Source organism: Protopterus annectens, chromosome 3.part1 (assembly GCF_019279795.1).
Source record: "Protopterus annectens isolate FY-2018-M chromosome 3.part1, PAN1.0, whole genome shotgun sequence".
Lineage (NCBI taxonomy): Eukaryota > Metazoa > Chordata > Ceratodontiformes > Protopteridae > Protopterus > Protopterus annectens.
Window position 1 is genome coordinate 482,557,892 of NC_056732.1, and position 27,101 is coordinate 482,584,992.

The 27,101-nt window shown below is 41.1% G+C and overlaps 1 protein-coding gene across 1 annotated transcript in view; it reads left to right on the forward strand.

Annotated features, from left to right (window-relative positions):
- The window catches only part of ENPP2 (ectonucleotide pyrophosphatase/phosphodiesterase 2), a gene marked incomplete in the record, with an annotated part of 2,364,887 nt that overhangs the window by 1,689,302 nt on the left and 648,484 nt on the right, over positions 1-27,101 (forward strand). The window contains 1 exon segment of the mRNA XM_044066921.1: positions 10,927-10,972. Within this exon segment, the coding sequence (XP_043922856.1) occupies positions 10,927-10,972 (46 nt within the window).

Sequence of the window (27,101 nt, forward strand, 5' to 3'; positions counted from 1 at the left end):
CTTGCTATCCCTAACAGAACCAAGATGCTGTCCTCCAAAAAAGGAAGCCAATTTGGTGGTCCCCTGCCATAAACAAACTCTACAACAGAAGAAAGAAACTGTTGCAAATAAGAGTAAAGTCCCATGATTGGAGGAACTCCCTGGTTAGCCTCAGTAAGAAGCTGAGATTCCTCATAAATCCTCCAAAGCTATTTATGAAAATGAAATCACCACTGATTCTAAAGAGAACCACAAAACATTCTATAGCTGTGTGAAGAATCTCAATGGCAACACTATGATCTGCTCTGAGTTACAGCACAAAGGCACTAAATATGGAGAACCAACTGATATTGCCAACATCCTGGCAGATAGGTTCAGTGCTAACTTTGTTACCCTTTGTCACCCCATAAAGGGCCCATCTCTATACCGGAAGAATTCAAAGTTCCTGTAATCACGACTGAACATGTAAAAAACACACTCTCCAAAGCCAAGAACACAACATCCATGAGACCTGACAACATCCCAGGCTGCATTGTACACGAACTACAGAATGAAATGTCACTCCACCTAAGCACCATGTTCAATCATAGCTTCACCTCAGGCTTTGTGACCACTGAATGGTGCACAGAGACTGTTTTCCCACTCCACCAAGGAGAAGCCACCACGGACCGCCTGGAACTACTGCCCCATTAGCCTAACATGCCTGGTCTGTAAGGCCATGGAAAGTATCATCATGGAACTTGTAAACCAAGACATTGGTAATCTCCAAACTCTGGACTCCACCCAGTTCAGGTTTGTAAAAGGCAAATCATGTCTCCTACACCTGATAGACTTCTTTGAAGCAGTCACCAAAGCCGTAGACGAGGGTAAGGTGGTTCACACAGTCTATCTAGATCTCACCAAGGCTTTTAACACCATCCCTCACTCTGGAATTATAGATAAACTAGGTGTAAATCCCTATGTCACAAGATGGTTTGCCAACTGGATGACTTGCATAACCCACACTGTGAAAGTAGCAGACTCCAAATCCGACTAGAGACCATTGACAAGTGGAGTACCACAGGGTTCAGTCCTGGGTCCTCTCCTGTTTTATATCTACTTTTCTGAAGTACAGGCTAACACAGAAGGTCTTTGGCTAATGAAGCCCGCAGATGATTGCAAACTAGGAGCTGTGATTGAAACTCCTAATGATGTGGACATCCTACAAAAGGGCCTCACTGAGACAGATGCCTTATGTCAAAGCCATGGTCTCAAGTTTAATGCCAAAAAGTGCATTGTCATCCCCTTTGGTAAAAACTTTGTACCCATGAACTACCACATAGGTGGTAGTCTGCTTAACACCGAAAGTGTGATAAGAGACCTTTGGACACAGGTGGACAGTAGTCTCTCCTTTGATAATCACATCGCCATAGTAGTCAGGAAATCCTTCTATGTGGCACACCCCCTCACAGAAGGTTTCTCATCCAGGAAAAAAGAGGTCATTGTTCCCCTCTTCTCGTCACTCATTAAACCCATTATAGAGTACAGTGCCCCTTTTTGTATGTACTTCACAAGACATCTACAACAACTCGAAAGGCCGCAGAAATACCTTACAAAGTGGATTACTGGCCTCAAGCAGATGCCGTATGCAAACCATCTAAAAAAACTCGAGCTGTACTCTGTCACATATCGCCTACTCATAGGCGATCTCTGCCTAACATACAATGCTATGTCATGCTCCACTTAAATAAATCCCAATCCCTCCAACTACATGCTCTAGGTACCTAAACCTTTTCACCACAATAATCAGAACATGCTGGAGAGATGGATTCCTGTCCCAGAGACTTCCCATACTCTGGAACAAACTACCTATCTATATCAAACAAAGTTCCTCATTAGCACTCTTCAAGAAAAATCTTGATGAATTGATGGGAAATTCACCCCAGGGGATCACCTCTGTGGCTCTCCTCAACAGGGGCACAGGAAAATAATTTTCTTGGGTGGTGAACGCCAGGGTACCTTTTTGGCTAGGCTTATGTAGGCCCTAGGGGCAGTAGCCTAGTACCTACCTGTGAACCTTAATGTCACTTATGGAGTTGAATAAAATGCACAGGTTTGTCAGTACTAATCTTCTTAGAAGTGTGTCAGGTGCAGGAGTAATAATTTTCACGAGGGAATACCTTTACTGATGAATATTTAGACAGTGTAAGTCCCTTGCTGAACAGATTGCAGATACAAGTGTTGAATGTAGGAGAATATTAATTAAAATGAAACTGGCTGAAAACTGTAACCATCCTACTTGAAGCTAATGAGAGCTCAGAGAAGTGTTGCAGTCGTGAACATTAGTCAACTGGAGATGAAACCATGTCTCTCTCTACTGTCCTCATCTTACCTCATGAAATGGCTCAGGTAATACTTATAGGAAAGAAATAGGAATTCCTTTACTTTCATTGCCCAAATGGCTAAAATGGTATTTTATTTTAAAGATGGGTACGCATTAATTTCAGACATTTTTTACTGTGTCAGGTGTGTAACTGTAGTCAGTTTTTAAGGATTTGCTGATGTCTTTCATAAGTATGTCACTAAGCTGAATGAGCCTCATGACAGCACAATGAAAATGGATGTGGATGCATCATCTGTAACACACATGTATCGTTTGGGTTGTCATAGAGCTGTACTGCAGTAATAGTGGTTAAAGCTATGTTGCCAGTAAAATGCTAGAGAATAAGATAGCCAGCAAAAGAAAATTGAAACCAATTTTTCAGTAAATTCAAACTATTTTAGCAAAGTGAGAATACCTATAGAAGACAGGAAGTGTACATGTATTTGACAACCTGTTTTTCCTGTTCTGATTCAGGTTTTCACATTCATGTCTTTTTATGGCATTGGGCTGGTTAATAACTCCTGACACAGAAAAACGCAACATATTCTGTATGAAAACTTGCTATTCTTGTCCCATGGTATTACTAGCTACATTGTTACATTTTCGAGTAACTGTATTTTGAACATTTCTCAGTATACAATTGGAAGATTGTTTCTGTCTTGTAAAGCTGTTTTTCAGTTTACTTTTGCAAATATTTAACTAGTCTGACTTGACTGATTTGTCTGTCCTGCCATTTGTTCTCAGCAGGACCTCATTCTCAGGCTTAACATTCTGTATTCTAATAAGGTTAGCATTAGGAAGACATATTGTCCAGTTATGTACATACAAACAATTAGTTCACAGGAGAAACCAAGGATAAAGAGAGATGCACTTTTTAAAAAATTACGTAGAAATCAGTCTTTTTGAGGAGATGAAGGTTATTTTCATCAGTTTCTACTTGCCAGTTACCAACATGCTTTTTCATTTTATTGGCCACACACCTTTAGCCAGTTTTGCTCATGTTTAGCTGTAGTGCACACCAACTTTTGGCTCTGGCAGGTGCTTGTTCATTTCTGATGTACTGCTGCATTACTTTTGCTTGTGAAAATATGAGTTATGCATTGCCCAAAATGTTTAAGTTAAACAAATTTTTAGTATTTCTCTTGATAGTTTTATAAAATTTGTGTCACTTGTAGTCCTGTTGTCAAGCAATAATTTTATAGTTTGTCAGCAGTTTCTGGTAAGCATCATAAAGTGTTTTTTTACCAGGATTGGTAAGTCAGTGGTTTTGTTTTGGACCCATTCATTACTGTATTGCTTCCTCGTTAGTTAATGCTAACTAGATCATTCAGATTACTTGAAAACTCACTCTTGTGATGTCAGAAGTAACAGGATGATCCTTTATGGGGGCAGTGTCATCCCTGAGGTAAAAGAAAACCTGCTGCTTGGTTCATTTGCATTTTGCTGTGGAGATCTGTGAGGCTTCTGCAGAATTCATTTTAAGCAGCAGCTAATGTCTTAAAAAATATTTTTAAAACACTGATGTGCTTCTTCCCATATAAGGGTGTTGTAGCTTTTCATCTTATCCAAAGGCTGTAATCAAAAAAAAAAAAAATAGGTGGCCAGATTAAAAATGCAAGCATATTATGTTACCTTTACTACATTTAATCCGTCAACATCCATGAATTGTCTTAATTATTTATATGCCATACATGAATGATTCAGTTAATTTGAGAAAGTGATAGGCATGCAAGCTAGATCCTGCGGCATGCTTTCAGATCTCGCCTGAGAAAGTGTAAATGTAAAGTATTTGTAATATAAAATTTGCACAAGCAAAATGGGTCAAGGACAAAATATGTACATGATAAATTGCACCAGTGATTTGTTAGATAGTGAGGGAATGGAAAGGCATTTAATAAAACATTTTATACTGAACATGTAATAGACTTTTGAGATAGCTGCTGTATTATACTTACAGAATGGTTCTTTTTGCTGCAGTGCTAGTGTGTTTTGTCTTTGTGAAATTGTCATTGTAGAGACCTCTAGCTTTGACAAGATTCTGGCCATTCATAGCAAAGTGTATTTATAAAATACATACTACCATTATGTAGGGGAAGCATTGCTTCTGAGTTTTAGGAACTACAGGCTTTTATGCATGAAGTAGCCGTTTCCTGCTTTGTTAATTTAAATAACTATTCTTTTCATGTCCCAGGTGGGATAAAATGTACTTGTTAGTAAACAGTGTACACTTTGCCTGTGTTATTGTCCACTTTTGCAGAATAATGAGCAAATAATCTTTCATGAAAAGTGAAACCATACTCTGTTTTGTGAAAGTGCTGCATATTCTACATATTCTGTCTAATTTAAGGATGCTTTGTTGCACGATGCCTGTACTTCTGCCATTTGGTCAAAATCCCATGTCTTCATTAACATTATGATACAGAAATGTCAGTTGCATTTACATGCATAATATCCATCAACACTTAGAGAAAAGAGAAGGACAAGTTCCCCAGAACCATGGCCAACTTTCTTAGTATGATTACCACCTCAGGCCATTGGCCTGGTGGGATTAAGTATCATTTTTCTGCATTTCTTGCTGCCTTTAGCTAATTCCGCCTAAAATGCCAATTTTCTAGAGTTTCTGTGATTAAAAAGCTTATTTCAGCTACATATTGTACTTATTTTACTGCCTGCACTTTAACAAAGTCGTTTTTGTGTTTAACATACCTGTTTAACTGTTGTAGGCTACACACTCAAGTGTGATAGCCATTTCTGTGCATTTAAAGTGTTTTTTTGATTCTATCTGCTTTATTTTCTAAAAACGAAAAAAAACTTGTTTTCCCGCCTTTCTAAGCTAGTATAGTCCATTTTTCAGGTTAGTGCTGAATTCAGGGCTGTGTTACAAGTTTCTGTGTTTGCCTATACCTTACTTGGATAGAAGGATGTTTCTCTGTTCACTGTGAGAGAGGAAGCTTTGAGCAGCCTATCTGTCCCTGGAGGAGTGGTTTCAGCCCAGAAATCAGTAGTTTATTGGCCATTTTGGGCTAATTTCTATCTCTTTCATTTCCCTGCTATAAAACCCACATTTGCACGGTTTTGCGCGTCCACAAAGTCTACTGTTCAATTTTTCCCTTGGAACTAGACTCTTTCAACTTAAGCACTCAAACCATTCACCTCTCATACCAGCACTTGCTCAAAACTCATAGCAGGCACTAATAAACCTTAGCACTGGGCCCCCTCTATACTGTGGAGAAGGATAAGGCTCTCTCTTCGACCTTACCGGCCAATCAGTAAAACAGTTCACTGTACCTATCCAGGCATGTCCAAAGGGCAGTTTCAGGTGTACTCTCCGGTCCAACTGGTGAATCTGGGCATTTTGAGGCAATGTTACAATTGCCTCATGTACCCAGACAATCCTCTCCTCCTTCCACCAAACACTAATACATGCGAGAAAAGCAATTATACAGCCAAACTGGAGACTGAGCTCTCTCAACCCAAGACTGGACCAGGCAGTCAAGAGTAGAAGGGAATGACTTGCATCACACCATCAGTCTCACATAGACCTATGAAGCCAGCACTGGTAAAAAAAACACACATAAATACACAAAAACATACTCGGAGGCTCTAAATAAAAATCTGCAGAAGCAACAGAGACCTCCAAAGCAGACATCCAAGCAACCTCCACCCCCCCAACACAAACCATGAAACACATACTTCAAAAAACCAGTGTGCCACACAATCACAGCCCTTAAGGCAAAATAACATGCCCAACACACTAGTAATAGGATACTCTGTAATCAGACACACTGATGTCCCACTCACTAAGCTGAAGAAGGAGAAGGTTACTGTTAGCTGCCTGTCGGGTGCCAGGATCTGCCACATAACGCAAGCACTCATGTCACTCCAGAAGAAGTACAAATATGACTCTGTCATTGTCCATGTTGGTATGAATTACCTGAGCCGTACCTCCCTGGACTACATGAAATGAGACCTGGAGGAGCTCTCTGATCACTTAGCCCAGGCCGGTATGACCCTGACCCTGAGTAACGTCCTGCCCTCACCAAGAATGATACCATGGTATAGAGAAACAAATTATCAATTTCAACAATTGACTGATCTTCTGGTGTCATTCAAAGGGGATCCAGTGTTGGTCAGCCTGGGATGACATGCTTGACAAGCCACCCTGCTTTGCTAGAGATGGCTTGCACCTGTCACACTTAGGCTTTCGAATACTGGCCAAGGCTCTTGCCACCCCCCATAGTGCCGTTTTTAGGAAAGGCTCAAAAGACAAAACCCACCGCCGTAAATAGCACAAGTAACAAAAAACTGAGGGTAATGCTACTCAATGCCAGAAGTCTAAACCTCAAAATGCACGCACTCGAGGCACTCCTCAGTATGGATAAAATAGATATATGTGCAGTAACAGAAACCTGGTTTAAGGCTACAGAGAGCACCCCAGCACTACCAGGCTACGAATAATACCATACATTTTGGCCACAAAACCCGGACCAAAATACAAAAGGTGGGGAAGTATCCATATTCATCAAGGATACCCACACCTCCAGGTTAGTGGCACAGCACGATGCTTCAGAGATCAGCCACGTGCAACTAACAATGGACAAAACTGCTAGTCAAATTATAGCTTGCTACAGATCACCCACCATGTCCCAGGACCCTCACTCCGCATTCCTGGAAACACTGGGAAACATAAAGGTCCTACCAAGCACCCTTATATTGAGTGATTTCAATTACCCAAACATTAACCGGGAGAACTACTCAAGTACAAACTCCCTTGCCCAACATTTCCTAGAATTTATAAACTCAAACGCCTTGGATCAACTGGTCAACACCCCCACCAGAGGTGACAACATATTGAACCTGGTCATCAGCAACATGGGCGACTGGTGTTCCACACCGGAGGGCAACCCCACGCTGGTTAGATCTGACCATAAACTAATCACTCTGGATATCCACATTCCTCCACAACCCCCGGTCAAAGAAACCACCTTGAAAAACTTTTCAAAAGTAAACTTCATGTTACTTAAGACTGATGTGGGAAGTTTCAAAGCGCCCATGCTAAAGGATAACGCTGTCCAAGCTGCAAAATCCTTTACTTTTGCACTCTACGGGCACCTACAAGAATGCATGGACCGTGCTATCCCAAACAAAACCAAGGCTCACTCCTCCAAGAAAAGGAAACCAGTGTGGTGGACCCCTGTCATAAACAAGCTATGCAATAGAAGGAGGAAACTAGTACAGAAAAGAGTAAAATCCTAAGAAGGAAGACATCCCTGATCATTATCAGCAAGAAACTACATTCCCTTATAAAATCATCCAAGGCTAGCTTTGAAAAAAAAATTGCCATGGACTCCAAAGATAACCACAAGGCATTCTTTAGCTATGTCAAGAATCTAAGTGGCAATTCTCAGATCTGCTCAGAGTTAGTGCAGAATGCCACAAAATACACTGAACCGACCGATATAGCCAACTTCCTGGCAGACAGGTTCAGTGCAAATATCACCCCCCCCCCCTCAGCCCAAAAAGGGCCCATAACTATACCAGAAGAATGTAGTGCCCCTGAAATCACAGACACTCAGGTTAAAACAGCCCTCTCCAAAGCCAAAAACACAGCATCAGTGGGACTGGACGGTGTCCCAGGCTGTGTCCTACACAAGCTCAAAGATGAACTAACCCCTCACCTAAACACACTGTTTAAACTCAGCCTTTCCACAGGCTATGTGCCCACAGAGTGGTGCACAGCAACGGTTATTCCACTTTACAAAGGTGGAGCCACAACGGACCCCAGGAACTATCGCCTTATAAGCCTGACTAGCTTGGTCTGCAAAGCTGTGGAGCGCATCATCATGGATCTCATTAACAGAGACATTGGAAACCTCCAAACACTGGACCCTACCCAGTTTGGCTTTGTTAAGGGCAGATCATGCCCCCTAAACCTGGTGGACTTGTTTGAGACAGTTACCAAGGCTATAGATGAGGGAAAGGTGGTCCACGCAGCCTACCTAGACCTTGCAAAGGCCTTCTACAGCATTCCCCACTTAGGTATTATAGACAAGCTCACCAGCCTGAACATAAACCCCTACGTCAGGAGATGGGTTGCCAACTGGCTCACGGACAGAACCCACATGGTATTTGTTGCGGGAGCTAGGTCTGACTCTAAACCGGTTACAAGTGGCGTTCTCCTGGGGTCAGTCCTAGGACTCCTCCTGTTCTGTATATACTTCTCAGAGGGTAAGGCAAGTGCAGGCGGACTATGGCTGACCAAGTTCGCAGAAGACTGCAAACTAGGGGCTATAATTGACTCTCCGGCGGACACAGACATCCTCCAAAAGGGTCTCACTGAGACAGATACCTAGTGTCAAAACCATGGCCTCAAGCTAAATGCCAAAAAGTGCATAGTCATCCCCTTTGGAAAAAACAATGTACTCACAAACTACCACATAGGTGGTAGCCCCCTAAATACAGAAGATGTAATAAGGGTTCTGGGGAATCAAGTAGATAGTAACCTCTTTGATAATCACATTGCCAAAGTGAATAGAAAATCCTTCTATGTGGCCCACCTAATCACAAAAGGGTTTGCATCCAGATCGAAAAAGGTCATTGGGCCCTTCTATGCATCACTCATCAGACCCATCATAGAGTACAATGCCCCATTTGGGATGTACCTTACAAGACACCTGCAACAACTGAAAAGACCACAGAAGTACCTCACCAAGAGGATCACTGGCCTCAAGCAGATGCTCTATGCAGCTCGACTGAAGAAACTCCAGCTGTACTCTGTTGCATACCGCCTACTCAGAGGTGATCTCTGCCTGACATACAAGGCCATGTCCTACCCAGAATTGAAGAACATGCTCCACCTAAAGAAAAACATATCCCCTCAAGCCACACGCTCCAGGGATCTAAACCTCACCACAGCAATAAATAGGACGGGCTGGAGGGATAGATTCCTGCCCCAGAGAATTCCCATGCTCTGGAACAAGATTCCAATCTACATTAGGCAGAGCTCCTCACTAACCCTCTTCAAGAGAAACCTTAACGAGTGGATGGAAAACAGAAAGTTTACCCCAGGGATCACTTCCGTGTCTCTGCTGGACAGAGGCACGGGGACTAATCTAAGGGGGCAGCAAAAGCCAACACATTCCGGCTAGGTTTATAAATGCCTTCGGGCAGATAGCCTAGTAGCTACCTATGAACTCAGTCAGTATAGTGCAAGTAAAATACAATAACCCCACAAATAAAGCTTTTTTTCTTAGCTGGGGTGCCTGCAAGTCCTTGCTGACCTACATGTTTGGCACTTTGTAGATATGTGGTGACTGTCAGTACATCAGATTATTATGTCTTGGAAGGTTTATGGTTGTTTTAGAAGCTTTATAGTGTATTCACATCCTCCACCTATTGTTTGGGGAACGTTTTAGCTTGTGATAGCCGAATGTTTTCTTTGTTTCAGAAGAAAATCTTTCTCCTTTTTCCAACTTTTTTTGGATTTCCAGCATGAAAGATGTGGGTGGCAATACAGTGGTGTAGTTAGCATAGCTGGTCACAGTGCTTGGTTATGTTTCAGGCTGCAGTTGAGAAGCATGCCGTATGAGAATTGGCAGTTCTGGAATTGCTCACAGATATGCATGCGTTTTGTGTGTGTGTGTGTGTGTGTGTGTGTGTGTGTGTGTGTGTGTGTGTGTGCACGCGCGTGTGTGTGTGTTTACGTGCTAGCGCAAGTTCACATTCTGTGTTAGACTTGTACCTTAACCAGCTTAAGTTTCTCTGCCTTGCAGTTAGAGTGCAAGGTTAAGTTGCAACTTCCCTATGACTCTGAGCACACTAAACCAATTAGAGAAGAATGAATAAATGAAGAATTCAGAGGAAGGCAGTAGCCTCATCTTTTTTAAAGGTTACCTGAAATTCTACCCACTGTCAGAATATTCATTTAGAAGATGGTTTCTCAATGGTAAGTGCTCTGGATTCTGTTATTAAAATGCCACATGTTGGCTGGGTATTTTATTAGTATTTAGTATCTTTGATGCTCTTTGAAGATCTTCTGATAGCAAGATCTCTTTAGAGCTGCCCAGTGGCTTGGTGAGTAGTGTTACTGCCTCACAAAGCTTGCTGTACTCCAGTTTGGTTCTTCGCTGGTGTGCATTGTGTATGGAGTGTGCATGTCCTATTTTTTCTTCTAGGTTTTTGCTGGGTGCTGTTGTTACCACAAACATCTTAATGATGTGCAGCATGTGAATGATGATTCTCTGCATTGTTTGCAGGTGTACACCTAGGAGAGTGTGTGTGTGTATGCGCGTGAGTGTGTGCATTTGCTCATCCTTTGATGAGATGGTGCTCTGTTCAGGATGAACTTCAGTATCTTGTACCTAGTGAATGCTAGGATAATCTTCAGCTCCCCATGGCCAAATATTAAATCGTATATGCAAACAAAGAATGAATGAGTAAATGAATGTTTTTTGTACATTATTATCCTTTATATTTAGAAGCTTTTGGATCGATGAAACAAAAACAAAATTAGATAAAACCCAGTACTTGTTAATTCTCTAATGCAAACTAAATCTGACCTTTAATAATTTCTTTTTTGTTTCTAGAGCAAGGCAGATGAACTCAACAGACGCCTGTTTAAAACAACAGAAGGTCAGTAGTTTTTGACCGGTAGTAGGGTTTATTTATTTATTTGATACGAGTGTGTTATTTTTAAAATGCAGCAAATTTTAGAAATTTTATTTTTTCATATAAGGTCTCCTTTGTGCTGAAGGCCATATAAACATCATGGAAGTTGAAATAATCAGCCTCTGGCCAATGCTTCAGTGTTGATATTGAATTGAAATTGGATTTACTATGCACCAACAGTTACCAGAGTTCATTAAAAAAAATGTTAGGGAGCCCAAACAGGATGAGAAGAGAAAGGAGCATACAGTAATCTGAGATTGTGCAGCACAAGACTTTGTGATAGAGACTACACAGCCTATGTGAAGGTTATTCCTAGCCTGGGATGTGCAAAGATACAGTCATTTCTTTATCCATGCTCTTTAAGAGAGCAGTCTTATGATATAACATTATATCACATTCTAAGTCTCCTTTCCTCATGAGCCCTTCCTTACAGTTCTGCTAGTTGGTGACTGGTCTCTACTGGTTGATGGCTTATATCTGGATGGATTTAATCAAGCACGTGAATAAGAGAGCAAAGAAAAAAATTAGATGCCTGTTGGTGATGGCTTGTGATATTCAGAGGCAGTAGCTATGGGAGGTGATAGCCAGGGCAATAGTATAGATTATATATATATATATATATATATATATATATATATATATATATATATACATACATATATAAATATATATATGTGTGTGTGTGTGTATACTACCCATTACTGAAATAGCAGTATTACTCCACATTTGTGATGTACATGTTTCACGCATTGCAAGCCTGGGTATGGGCAAGACAAGCCATGTATTATAGGTTTTATGAAATGTCTGCATATTATTATAGGATATAAAGCCATATAATTTAATTAGTTCTGTTTTTGTACACCTTTATGCACTTTTAATAGTATGTTTGTTTGCACCATTTTCAAACTTAGTGTTTTGAAATTGTGTGTGTGTGTAATTATGTATCTGATATTGTTAGTCCTCGTTCATTCCTTACGTATGGGTATCGGTTCAGAGCTCGGAACTGAGCCAGCCATTTTCCAAGCTCGCGTCAGCTTCAAACTCTCAAGCTAAACTCTTTCCCACAATTCCCGTCTCCCTGTTACCTCAGATTTCGTTTGCCGCATTGCCATCCGGTCGTGTCAAGCTACTTCGCTTGAGCTAAGTACAGTCAATTGTTTAATTGCTTTACAAATTACTTTTCTGTTAGAAAAGTTAATATTTTATTGTCTCTTGTCCTATCGCATCTAGCATTCATAATTTCAGGTTTTCTTCTCTGTCCTTTACTTACCCTTTTTACCGTGAGGTAATTTCTCCTTACCATCGTTGGTAATCCCTTTCCTTTCTTTTTCATACCTTCGGGTACTCTCTTCTGCCCTTGTTGGTACTTTTCTTTTTATTAATATAGCAGATAAAAAGGGTAGTCAGGGGTTTAAGCGGTGTTCTGATTGTGGACACAAGCTGCGTACTTCTGATGCACACTGTGTGTTTATTGTTTGGGAGCTTCCCATTTATCTGTTGAACCACCTTGTACTATATGTGAAAACTTTTCTAATAGAACTTTGTTAGAAAGGAAAAATAAACTGATACTGAAGGGACTTCTAAAATTTCCCTTTTCAGAGGCTATTTCTGGGTCAGAGATCTCAACCCCTCTTAAAGCCCATAAGAAAATACCTGTTTCTACTAAGGCTAAATCCTTGCCTTCGTCTCCGGCTGGGGACTCTCAACAACCAAAATCTAAAAAGGCTAAAATTTTGGCTCCAGAGCTCTCTGTCAGCCCCAGTGCTTTTGGTGCCCAGACCTTCGGCTCCATTAGTGATTTTGGCTCCGTCCTATCCTGCAGCCTTCTCCATATCAACACCGAGGGACTCCTCAGTTCAGACCTTTACCACTGTATCAGCACTGACCATTCAGTCTGCGCAGACCTTGACTGCGTCTGCTTCGAGATCTTCCTCTGAACCAAGGCCTTTATTACTGACTCCAGTTTTGTCGGTTCCAGTTTCGGCACCGACAACCACTTCGGCACCGATCCCTGTGTCGGTGCAGACAATGACATCGGCACCGATGACTTCTTCGGTGCAGACTACAGTAGTTCAGTCTTTCTCGGCACTGTTTTCCTTAGTGCGATCAGATGAGATGGGCACTGAGTCTGCCTCTTTTGTGGAAAGGCCTGTTTCTCCCTCAGTCACGGTGAGGTCCACTAGAAGTCTTTCTGAACATGATGTGTTGCGTCTTGTGGACCAGGCATTCTTGGCCAGAGGTATTCCACCGCCCAAGAACTATCCTTCCTTGGGAGGTGGTCATCCATCTCCAAAGACACCTTCTTATTCTCCTCCTTCATTGCATTTGAAGTCCATGGATATAGTACAGTCTTCCCCTTCTGCGGTTCCATTTATGGATCTCACTAAGGAACCGCAGTTACCTTTATGGCAGGAAGGTTTTGCTATGACCCAGGATGTCAGCTGTGATACGCATAGCTTGCTGCTCCACAGCCATCCATGGACTCAGAGTCGGCAGGCTGAGCTACTTAGGGGAGGAGTGCCCTCTGTCCTCGACATACACACCTCTCTGGGTGAATCAGCCTTTCATCTGATGGAGAAGGCTTTCGCTGCTGCTGGCGATACTGGACTGTCTATACCTCTGCCCTTCTCTGGTGCACTGGTTTCACAAGTCGCACCTAGCGGACACCGGGTACAAGGGCCTCAGGACATATTCCCTCAGGAATCCCCTTTTCCATTGTCTTCCCAGCTTCTCCCGCTGTGGAGGTCCACCAGAAAAGTTTGTGTAAGTGGAAGCACATGGACTCCACAGAGGAGTCTCTCACCGAAGAGACAGATTTTGATGAGGGGGAAGGATCCCCTCGATCACCCTCTGAGGTATCCTTTGGCGATATCCTTGAAATCCTGAAACAGAGAGGTGACTGGCAGCCCTCTAATCCGACCCCTGAGGAATTTGTGTTCCTGCAGGCTTTTTGAGCCCGGCCCCCTACCTCCTGGGTTACTCCACCTGCCAATGAACTTGTCAAGTTCATTGTACAGCATGCTTGGAAGGCCCCTTATACTGTTGAAGCTATTCCCCGGAGGCCTGATAAGATCTTGTCCCCTCCTGCTTCAGATCCCCATTGGTACAAAGGTATTCCTGTAGATGCTTTGGTGGTGGCAGCTGCAACAAAAAAGGATCTGGCAGAAGAAGAAATCCAGACTGTCCATCTGCCTAACAGAGTCCCGGGACCTGGACAGAATAGGGATGCACACTTTTGCTTCGGCGACCTTTGCTATAAGGTCCCGGAATTATATGGCACATTTTACCAGGCTTCAAAGGGATCTGGTCCCTGAGCTCTCTGAAACCTTGGCTGGTGTAGTGTCTGATGAGGTCTGTGACAAAGTGACCTCTCAGCTGGCCACCATTGAGTCTGTATCTAACTCCTCTTTGCGATTGATATCACCTGCCTCAGAAGGAGCAGCTAGAGCGGCGGGTTCAGCTGCGGTCATGAGACGACATGCCTGGATGCGCTTGTGCAACTTCACGGAACCTTTTAAGTCTTCCTTTTTTAATGCCCCCATTGAGCCCTCCTCGTTGTTTGGGCCCAAAGTTAAAAGGACACTGGCCAGATGTGAACAAGATGGTAAGACCCTTTCTGCTGTAGGTTTCCGTTATTCTTCCCCTCAACATCCTTTCTTCCGAAACCAAAAGAGTGGGAAGATATGGTTCAAGAAATCTCAGGATCCTTTCCGTGACACACAGGCCGAGTTCTCCCCCGGAGGCAGAGGGGGAAACTCACAAGGAAGATGCTCCTTTTGGGGCAGAGGGGGACCATGTAACCAGGGTTCCAGGGATTCTTTCCCTGGTCAATCCTACCAGTGCTCCTGAAGAGCGGCCCAACTCCTTTCCTCTGGTGGTGGTTGGGGGACGTTTCTTCTTGTACCCTTCTGCCTGGCTAACCATCACCACCGTTTCTTGGGTATAAAGGATCATAACCAGAGGTTATCATATCCCTTTCGATTTTTGCCCCGTCCCTTCAAAAAATCTTCCCGATGTTCCACCCAGTCAAAGGGAAGAAGCAGCACTACAGATAGAAAAGCTGCTAAGAAAAAAAAGAGTCATCCAAATAGTTCCTCCAGACCAGATAGGATCTGGACTCTACTCAAGACTATTTTTGGTGCCAAAGAAAACCGGGGACTGGAGACCAATTTTGGACCTCAGTGTATTGAACAAGTTTGTGAGAGTACAAAAATTCTGGATGGTCACTATACAGTCTATCTTCCCGCTTTTGGAAAAAGACAATTGGATGTGCTCTATAGATCTTCAAGATGTGTACTACCACATAAAGGTGGGCAGGCCATCAAGAAGATTTCTGTGCTTCCGTGCGGGAGCCAGTCACTACCAGTTCAGAGTACTGCTCTTCGGACTCTCTACAGCCCCCAGAGTGTTCACAAAGTGTATGGCAGTTGTCACAGCTCACTTGCGACTTCAAGGATTCCAAGTGTTTCCGTACCTAGACGACTGTCTCATTTCCGCCCCCCACCAGACATCTACTGGAAAAAGCCCTGGCATACTCTCTCCTCGCTGCTCAAAGGCTAGGCATAACCATAAAATCCAATCTCACCCCATCTCAGTCGATAGAATTCATAGGGGTTATCTTGGACACAAAAACTGCAGAGCGGCTATTCCAGAGCACAGAATTTAAGGATAAAGCAACAACTAATTCCAATCCTTTCAAAGGAAAAATCCACGGCTCACTCGGTTCTACAGCTGTTGGGTTCCATGGCAGCCCCCATCACCATTGTTCCCCTGGCCAGGTTTCACATGAGGCTTCTACAATGGCTACTGCTCACCCAATGATATCATTTTCAGCATCCTCTTTTAGCCATGAGTCGAGTCACCCACAGGTGCAAACAGGATTTAAATTGGTGGATGACGCACAATCTCTCTCAATGGTCTCGCCCTTTTTCCTCCCAGCAACCCAAGGCCACAGTGACCACGGATGCCTCCCTGATGGGGTGGGGGGGCTATGTCAGGGACAAACAGTCCTAGGCACTTGGTCCCAACCGGAGGCCCATCTGCATATAAATGTTCTAGAGCTGGGAGTAGTGCTTCTGGCGTTGCAAGCATTCCATCCCCTGCTGCCATCTGAGACGGTTGCAATTCAATCAGACAACATGGCGGTGGTCTGGTACATCAAGCAATGTGGAACCAAATCTTACCCCCTTTGTCGAGAGGCCATGAGGATGTGGCAATGGGCGATGGCTACCTACCGTTTTCTTCTAGCAAAGCATATTCCTGGGAGTTCCAATGTGATAGCAGACAGACTCAGCAGGTGCATTCTACAACCTCATGAGTGTTCCCTGAATCCCTTGATAGCGGCGGAGATCTTCCACCACTGGGACCATCCTTGCTGCGACCTGTTTGCATCCCCGGCCAACTACAAATGCAGCCGTGATTCCCCCTCTGGGACAGTCACCCAGGTACGCTCTAGTCCACAACTGGCCCTCGGGTCTTCTCTGCGCATTTCCACCCTTTCCTCTCAGTCCCCAGCTTCTGAAGAAAGCCCGGAGGTTGAAGAGCAAGGTAATCCTCATAGCACCATATTGGCCACGACAGATTTGGTTCCCATTCCTTTGGCCTCACCTACTAGATCGACCATGAATCCTCCATCCAATCCCGGAGTTTATCTCACACCCACAGAATCTGATTCATCCCAACCTGAACAGCTTGAAGCTAATGGCTTGGCTACTCCAATTCCCTTGATTGCCAGGCAGAATGATCTTTCTTTACCAGTACTTGATATTCTCATTGCTTCTCATAAGTCCTCCACTAGAATTACTTATCTGAGTAAGTGGAAAAGATTTACCTGTTGGCTGAAAGATAAACAAGTAGACCCGTTTTCAGCACCAGTGTCGATAATACTAGACTATCTGGCCGACCTGTTTCAATCAGATCTATCGGCCTCTACCATTAGAGTTCATTTGGCTGAAATTTCTAATTTTCATGAGAGTGTCCAAGATTCCTCTCTTATGTCCCATAAATTGTGCAAGACCTTCATAAAAGGTGTGAATCATCTGAAGCCACCCTTTAGAGAACCTATTCAACCATGGGATTTATCATTTGTTCTGCAAGCTCTGACAATGGCACCTTTTGAACCGGCCTGTTCTTGCAACCTCAAGTATTTGTCATGGAAAACCTTGTTTTGGTTGCTATTACTTCTGCCAGACATATTTCTGAACTTCAAGCTTTATGTATCAAGAGTTCATACTTGATTTTTCATAGGGATAGAGTGTCTCTGAGAACTAATCCATCATTTCTGCCTAAAGTGATCTCTGAAATGTCCATTAATCAAGCCATTGAATTGCCAGTTTTCTTTCCCAACCATTCAAACAGAGGAGAATATTGCCTACATACCCTTGATATTCACAGGCAAATCCGTTTTTACCTAAACAGGACTAAACCTTTTCGTAAATCTGACCAGTTATTTTTGGCCTTTTCTGGACCTAGATTAGGATCAGCTGTTGCTAAGGTCACATTAGCTAGATGGTTGAAGGACTGTGTGTCCTTTATTTACACACAACGTAACATTTCGTTGCCTACTACCATGAAAGCTCATTTAACAAGGTCGGTGGCGACTTCTGCTGCCTTCCATGCCAGTGCTTCTTTACATGACATCTGTGCAGCTGCAACTTGGGCTACACCTCATACCTTCATCAATCATTACAAATTGGGTTTGGCCTCCAGTGGAAGAGCATCTTTCAGTTCTATGGTGCTCAAGAATGTCCTTCCATGAGAGCCTCCCAGGAATAGAGGTAGCTGGGGACTCTGTCCCATACGTATGGAATGAATGAGGATTAACAATATCAGATAAAGAAGCTATGTCTTACCATAACGTTCCATCTGTATTGTTGATCCTCATTCAGTCATTATGACCCTCCCTCCTTCCCCCTCCTGTGGTTTCTAGTGGATCTCACCATCCAGTTCTCTTAGGTTATTTGACCAGAGGTAGCCTCTACCTTCTTTAACTTGCAAACTCAATCTGAAGTAACAGGGAGAGGGGAATTGTGGGTAAGAGTTCAGCTCAAGAGTTTGAAGCTGACGCGAGCTTGGAAAATGGCTGGCTAGGTTACGAGCTCGGAACCGATACCCATACGTAATGACTGAACGAGGATCAACAATACAGATGGAATGTTATGGCAAGACATAACTTCTTTTTTATATATATTAAATTTGAATTTTAGATTTTAGATTTTAATGGGAAGGTTGGATACACCTTGGATATAAAGTTACAGTGATATAGTATGTTGACATAATACAGTACAAAGCTATTAAATTTGGGTTCTTTTATTTTAATGTTGTTTTGAAGACTTGGTTTGGTGATGTAGAATTAACTTGTGTTAATACATTGATTCGTTTGCTAATGATGGGATTATTAGTTTACTTCAGAGTTTTTGACCATCACATTTTCTAAGATGTGATGCTTATGCATTTTATTTGCATTCTTTGGGATGTTAGTGTTAAGTATTTCTCCAAGTTCAGTTTATTTTTATAGCATTTCTTACTGTATTATTTATTTATTTTATTTTACATTTGTTGACGGGAATATCCGACTGGATGCATATCCATTTTCAGCGGAGGCCTGGGGAGAAAAGCTCCACAGTAAAATTCAGATAATCATTACAAGGAGAAAAACTCCACAGTAACATTCAGATAATCATTAAAAGGAATACAGAGGTGTTAAATTCATAGAAAGTAACAGTCTTAACATAGACAAGTAACATATTATATATGTTTAGTTCAAGTTAACATATCAGGTATAAGGGTGACGTAGGTCAGTTTAAGGCAAAGTAAGATTCAGCTTTAACAGTATTGTATAGAGTACATACAGATAATCAGTTTATGGATTAGATATTCCATAGTGGTGAAATAGTGTAGGGTAATGTAGTGGAGGAGTTGGCATATGGGTAGATAGAGGGGAATATTAACAGGGGAGAGATAGGGAAGGTTGAGCGGATGATATGATAGGTATGAGAGACAGGAAAGTGAGGCATTAATATATGTAGTAGATGTAGGTATAGAGTGTGTGAAGTAGTTAGTGAATAGGTAATTTAGAAATCTAGCAATGATATAAGAGTGAAAAAAAATGTAGGGTATAGAATGTCTGAAGTAGTTAGTGAATAGGTAATTTAGAAATCTGGCAATGGTGTAAGAGTGAAAAAGACTATGGGTGGTATAGTGGATGGGGCTGGAGGAAGCTAGAGTGGCTGTCTTAGTTTGAGATGAGGCTGTGGTAGTGGGGTGGGGGTTAGCCAGGTGGGGAATGTGCAGATCCATGAGTGTATTTGTGTTCCTTTAGGAGTCTTTTAAATGTGGCCTTTGAGACAGCTGAGGTAATAGAGGTAGGTAGGGAGTTCCAGATTTTGCCAGTGTAGTTGTGGAAAAGGGAATCCCCTGCTGTATTGTCGGGTTTTGTGATCTTAATTCATTTTTTATTACTAGAGCGGAGTTGTAGTTTGTTTTCTTTTTCTCCCAGTAGGACATTTTTTCAGATTTTATTTCTTTTTCAGTGAAACTTTTGGTATTAGTACATGACTGCTGCTACTGCTCCTCTTTTGCTGTTCTGCAGTATTCACCGCCTCTTTGGTTAGTTCCCTAGGCCCTTGATCTAGCAGCTAGTACCCTTGGCCCCTATCTAGTAGAGCTGTTGGTATAGGTTCATAGGTAGGTACTGGGCTATCTGCCTGAAGGCATATATTAGCCCAGCCACGTTGATAAATTTCCAATTAGGTTCGTACTAAGCTAACTGTCCTTGCGAGCCATTTTAAGCCTAGCCAATTATCCCTTGTGAGAATCAAACCCTGCACCTTGTGTTTGTAAGGCGAAAACCTTAACCATTAGGCCACCCTCTCATATATATATATATAATATATATATATAATGTAAAATGGGCTTAAAATGAATATATGAAATTGTTATGAAGATTAATGCATTTTGTGTGTTTGTGTGTGTGTATATATATATATATATATATATATATATATATATATATATATATATATATATAGTCTCCATTGAGTTTGTTGAATCACATTTGGTTGAACACTTTAACAGAATGGTGAAAAGTATTCATTAAAATCCTCATTTAGTTAAAATTCACGTTTCGTAGTGTGGTCTAGTCATACAAAGTGCTGTAATACACAAGTAAAAACATGTGAGAATATATAAAAGTGTCTGTCTGACTGTCAAGATGGGGAATGGTGTTAAGCCTGGATAGTCACCACTGGTGTGCTTTCTGATTTGTACACAACAGCGACAACAGTGTGTGCTCTTTTCTGTCTTATTTGCAGTTTTGTGACTATGGAGTTAGTGAGGTAGTGAAGGGAGCCTGATAGTAGAAAGGCTGGTGTTTGTTGAGTAGACACTTGCATCTTATTTCTACATATATTTAGATCTGCTGTATACTGGGTGAAAAGTCTACTCAAGTTTGTCTTCTGGAAGAAAAACTGAATTATTTGAAGTATTTGTTTTGTAGTAGGCTCTGCTGAAGCAACTGCATTCTGCTTTTATACATAAACTGTGTTGTAACTATCCCCTGCTTCATCTTTAGCCCTGCCCCTGTTCCTAATGCTAACCATGCATCTTAACTTGAAAAACCCTTTCTGTAGTACAACCAATACATATGACAGCTTGGACACACACACACACACACACACACACACACACACACACACACACACACACACACTGTATTCCCTTACTGTAAGTCTAACCTGTCATCTCTTATACCTGCACTAAATATATCTCCTTACCTAACCCCTACTCTAACCCTAACAGACGCGCACCTGTACTTGCACTCACACTTCCATCCCTATCACAAAGCCACTTAACTTTGTCAGCCGAAATAGCAGTTGTTCATTCTGTTATCCTTCCAAATTGCACAAACAGCTGTATGTTATACTTTTTCAACCAAACAAGCGTTCAACCAAGTGGAGTGCAACTGTATATAAAAATATAGATAGATTTTATTTAAATCTATATATATATATATATATATATATATATATATATATATATATATATATGGGTCTACTTTAGATCAACAAACTTACCTTTCACTGAAACTCAAAACTGCAAGACCACTTCAGTGAAAGTCCATTTCTATGAAGCCTTGAATCACCGACAGTGTTACAGGGTAAAGAACCACTTGGCCACCAGGGTGAACTTTTCCCTTTTCCCCAGTGTAGTGCAGTCTCTGAGTTGGTATATTTAGTTAGGGGTGTGTGGGCGGCACAGCATGGGTTTAAATTAATTCATTGTAGTTCTTTTCTCTTGGTGGCTAAGTGGCTTTTTACCCTGTAACACTGTGTCGGTGATGCAACGCTTTGTAGAAATGGACTTTCATTGAAGTAAAACAAGAAAGCAAACCAGTATCGTGTAAGGTCCTGTTTATTGAAACTGGTATAAAACAAACAAATGAATAAAAATACTAAGCGCTTTCGTCCAAAATAGCACTTTATTTATGCTATTTGGATGATATTCTCAGTTTTTGGAAGGGTAATAGGGAAGAAATTCAGGAATTTGTTGAGTTTTTGGGCACAACTACCACCTTTTTAAAATTTACAAGCAGGATTCACGACACAAGGTGTGATTACCTCAATATATTATTTTATAAGGAAGAGGACAGACTTGAGTCCAGTATATTTCGTAAGAAGACTTACTCAAACTCATTCCTACACTGAGAGCTGCTACCCCCATTTCCATAAAAAAGAACCGTGAAAGGGCAGATGGTTAAATTATCTAGATTAGTGAGTGACAGAGTATTTCAGGAGGAAATGGGGAAACTAATAAATATGTTTTGTGACATAGGTTATCCCCTTGATGTATTGAGTAATATTAGGAATGAGGTGATGGCAAAAAGAAATACTATACACAAGCCAATACTCTTATATGGAATGGATACTAAAACACCAAAGAACAAAAAGAGAAATAATAAAGATGCTTTAATACTCCCATTTAATGAAACAGCATCAAAAATTATAAATATAGTACATGAAACATGGCTTAGTGTTTTTAGGAACAAAGCTGAACTCACGGATATTATTGGTTGTTAGCCGGAGATGACATACAGTAGGGATATGAATTTGAAACAATTAATGGAGATGCACACCAATGTTAACATACACAAAATGTCCAAAATGAGTGGTGTATGCAGCACTTGTAAGTTTATAAATGATGGACCCTATGTAGCAGTACAGAACTACAAGAGAACCATCAGATGCCCTGGTTATTGCAATTGCAATACCAAGATGGTGGTTTACATTGCAACATGTACAAGCCGTCCCTCTTTTTATGTTGGGAAGATCATCAGAAAGCTTAGGTTACGGATTTTAGAACACGTAAGGGACATTTAAAAAAAAAGAAAAAACAGTGAGTTCACGATATCTTCACAGCCAGAAATGTAACCATTTTAAAAGATTTATATTTTTTGTGATTGACAGAATTCCCAATAACACTAAAGGAGACGATGATAAAAATTTATTTGAAGCAAATGAATGTTTGTGGCAACTGAGACTGGATGCTTCCAATTCACCTGGAATAAAAGATTATATTTCCATTTCAAGTACATTGAAACACAAATCATACTGTATTTAATTGGATATTATTTGTTAAGGAATTGAAGTTTTTTTTCAATGTATTTAGGTTTCAGCATAGGCAGTCAACTAAATTCCTAAATCCTAAATTTTAAACACACAAATAGTGTCTATCACATATGTTTTGAATGTATTGGTATTTAATTTTTAAACATTGTATGGATAGAAATGTATATTTAAATTTATGTGTGCATACTTTTAGTCAGATAACAAGCATTGTTCATTGAGGATGTTCAACACATTTCACTGTGGTTGTCATAAGTTTGTACGAGTTTTTTGATTCAGCTACTTTATCTCAATTTACGTTTGGCACTCGTAATTAGCATATATGGTTGGTTGACGTTATTCATTGGTTTTAACACTAGGGCATTGTGTTCGTAGTATATTTAAGGATGAATGTTTTAATTAAATCATACTCTGAAGATGCCCAGAATGGTTATGGGGGAAAGCGCTTAGTATTTTTATTCGTTTGTTTTCTATCAGTTTCAGTTAACGGGACCTTACACAATACTGGTTTGCTTTCTTGTTTTACCAGTAACTGTTTAAGTACTTTCATTGAAGTCTGTCAGTTATGAGTTTAGTCAAAGGTAAATATCTTGATCTAAAGTAGATTTTTATACACACACACACACACACACACACATATATATATATATATATATATATATATGAGAGAGAGAGATTTGTGTGTGTATGTAGATTTATTTATATATATATTTCAATAGCTATAATATATATATATATATATATATATATATATATATATATATATATATATATATATATTTCAGTATCTATAATATATATATATATATATATAGGTGTACCACTTAATGAAAACTCCCAAAGTTGACTGAAAAAATATTGGCGGCATGTAGTCAGAAACACAGAAGTTGACACATAACTAAGCATGTGCCGAGAAACAGCCTCAGCTTACGCAACTTCAAACTTAAAAAAATATATATACAACACTGTATTTTGCAGGGGGGGGATCCCCACACTCCCTGCTAATTATAGATACTCGAAGATCACATAAGCATGGAGTAAGGGCAAATTTCCTAACCCCACAATTTGTGCTGTCTCAGATCTCTGTTTATCAACTGTCTAGTTGACCATATGCAGCCGACTAGACTACTGTTGACATTTGGAAGTTGTGCTAATTTTTAAGTGCTTACACATACTCAGTCACTCACATAAGTGCATATATCCTGTATTGTCCACTCCTCCCTTGATGATTGGGTTACACAGAAAATGTATTCCTGAAAAGGGTTTCTGTTGTACAAGCTCCCCATCTTTAATTATGCACTATGGTCTCTTACATCTCATTTGCTGCTTTTAGCTCCAGATGCTGTCCTCCCACCCTCGTTTAGGAGGATTTAATAGATAAGTGTTTTTTTTTTACCTAATAGTTTTCTTTCTAAATTTTCGCACAAGTATCTTATGGCATTCCCTCTGTCATTCAACTACTTGGTTAGTCCATTTGTGTTCTCTTTCACCTCTGGAGCCTTCTTAGACAGTTTTGGGCCTTCTTTCTGACAGAAAAATTAATTGCATTTCTTTTCATAGTTTCATAGATTTACAAGGCTAACGATCAAGAGGGCTTTTCTAAGCCTAGCGACGTTTTCCTGAAAGAAGAATAATGACCTGTATCCAAGTAGGACATTGAGGGGCAGGCATTTATAAGCTACCTCTGTCCATAAAGGACATGGATGCCAGGCCTGTTGTAAATTTTCTATTTACCATCCACTTGTCTAGGTTGTGCTTAAACTGGGTAATAGACAAACTCAGGTTCACATGGATGGGAAGTCTGTTCCATAAGAGGGACAGTCTCTCAGGCACATACCAGAGGGAACATTGTACTCTGTTTAGTCTGATAAGGGCAGAGTACATTGGGATAATGACCTCTTTGGACCTAGATGCTATGCCCTTACTTAAAAGTTGCGCAGCATAAAAGGATTTCTTCACCACTGTGACCATGTGGTGGTAGAAGATCAGGCTACTGTCTTGTGTGCGTACCCAGATCCCTGACCACTGGGTTGAATCTTACAGGTTTATATCATCATGGTAATTAGAGAGGATGGTTGACTTCCCAAAGGATACATGTATGCATTTCTTAGCATTAAGTTTAAGACCTTGGCTTTGGCACCATTTGTTAGTCAGAGATAGCCCTTCTTGAAGAATGGTGGTGTCTGCAGTGGAGTTGATGATAACCCCCAGCTTACAATCATCTGCAAACTTAGTCAGCCATAAACCTTCAGGATTTGCTTCCATTTAAGAGAAGTAGGTGCCACAAAGGAGTGGGCTTAGTACTGAGACCTAGGGTCTCCGGTAGTGACTGGCCTCTTGATGGAGGTGGTCTCACCTGTTTTGCTCTTCTGGGTCCTATCAGTGAGCCAGTTAGCTATCCAATTGGTGAGAAAAGGGTTTATGACTAAATTAGTGAGTTTGTAATGCCTGAGTGGGGTTTTGTATCAAAAGCCTTGGCCAGGTTCTTAGATTATATGATGTATAGCAATATATGTGGAGTATAATGTTTAAGTTCATGTAGTTTGATTACTTTTATGTGAATGTAAATTTGCCTGTGTCACAAGTAATAATTCATTAAAGGCATTTAAAAAAAAAAAAAAAAAAAAGCCTTGGTCAGGTTGAGGTAAGCTGTGTGCAGGGACTTACTTTCATCCACATCCAATGCTTTGATGACCCTCTCAAAAAAGCCCACCAGATTTAATAGGCATGACTTTTTTTTTTTAACAAAGCCAGACTTTGATGGGCCCAGCATTTGCAGGTTATCTGTGTTTTCATTTATCATGTCCGTGATGATTCTTTCCATGGTCTTGCATATGAGGATGAAGAGTTATAGGCCTGTAGTAATCTTACATACCTTGGGCACAAAACTTGACTGAGGGCTCCAGTTAAAAAGTGATTCAAGTAGACCATAAAGGTCATGTTTTATGCTACTTATTAACATCCCGGTATGTTATTTGGGTCCCTTTGATGCAGTGTTTTTGGCTATGGAAAGTGTGTTGATGACCTGTTCCTTAGTAATGGTTGGGAGGATTGTGTTTTGTGGTATTTCCTTTGGACATTCGAGGGGAGTGGAGGGAGAAATTTGAGATGAACTGTAAGCCAAAAGGTTGGCAATGGCCTTTGGTTCAGTGTGTGATGCCATTTACAATAAGTTATGCACATTGTTGTGCATTTCCTCTAAGGTTATGGACAAAGTTGTAGAAAGCTTTGTGGTTGTCCTTTTTCTGAGAAGCTATTTTTTCTTTACATTTAGCCTTTGAAGTAATAGTTAACCCTCTTAGCTGCCTGTCTAGGTTAGTCAAGGGGCCTTTAGTATGTATGGCTTTGTTCCTCCTACACTTGGCTAAGATTTTTTTTCTTTTATTGTATAACTGATTGTTATTGTGATTCTGCCAGGGTGGCTTGTGTTTTGATTTTGTCTTATTCTTAATATGAGTGAGCACAGTTTGCTCTAATCAGCTACCATTATGGCTGTGCAGAGATTTTGTAAATAGCTCACTGTATTCTATGGCATTTATTGGGTTTGGGAATGCTTGGAATTTAGCCAAGGTGTTGAGAGAGGTTAACCATAGAATAGTTCCTAAAGATTTTTGGTTTCACTGGATTCCCGGATTTAATTTTTATTCAAGTAATACTGCCTTATGCTCAGATCTGACGAGAAAAGATATCCTGGGTGAAGAACCTTGACCCCCACATGTTTGTGAGTACAAGGTCAAGGTTGTCTGTACCCCTTGTAGGAGAATGGACCAACTGTTCCAGGATGTTGGTATTAACAAAGTTTAGGAATCACTGGGCTTGTCCATTAGAAGTGGTTTAGGATTCTCAGTCTATAGAGGGGTAGTTGAGATTCCCATGAATATTGTATTGGGTTGAACGGTGAGGGAGTCTCCTACATTGAGATAGGTAGCATGAGTTTCCTTGGACATGGAGGGAGACCTATATGTTGCAAGGGTATGGTACAACACTGTTTACGGTGAATTGCACATATGAGTTCCAGTGGGCCATATACTTCAACTAGTCTAGATGTGAGATTGGTCTTAATATAGACTGACACTCCGCCGCCTTTAGTTCCCTCCTGTGCAGTAGTTTGTCTAAAGGTGTGAAATATAAGCTTGCTTTACTGGGGTACTGTCAGTGACGTTAAACCATGTCTCCATTGCTGCACAGATGTCTACATTCTCTGAGGAGAGGAAGGCTTGCAGGGTGTAGAGTTTCTTTTTAAGACTTCTAGCATTGAGCCAGAGCCAGTACCACTTTCAGACATCCCTTCATTGATTCAGTTAAGTCAGTAGGTTTATCAGTTTGGCATTGACAAAAAAGGCACTATGGTGGTGGAAAAGGTCTTTGCCAATATCCAAAAGCCTGGAAGAAATAAAGTGCTGACCATCCCTGGCAAAGCTGTGTGGTTGTCAGCCATGTTTTCCTAGGCTGTCAAATATTGTACCCCCCCC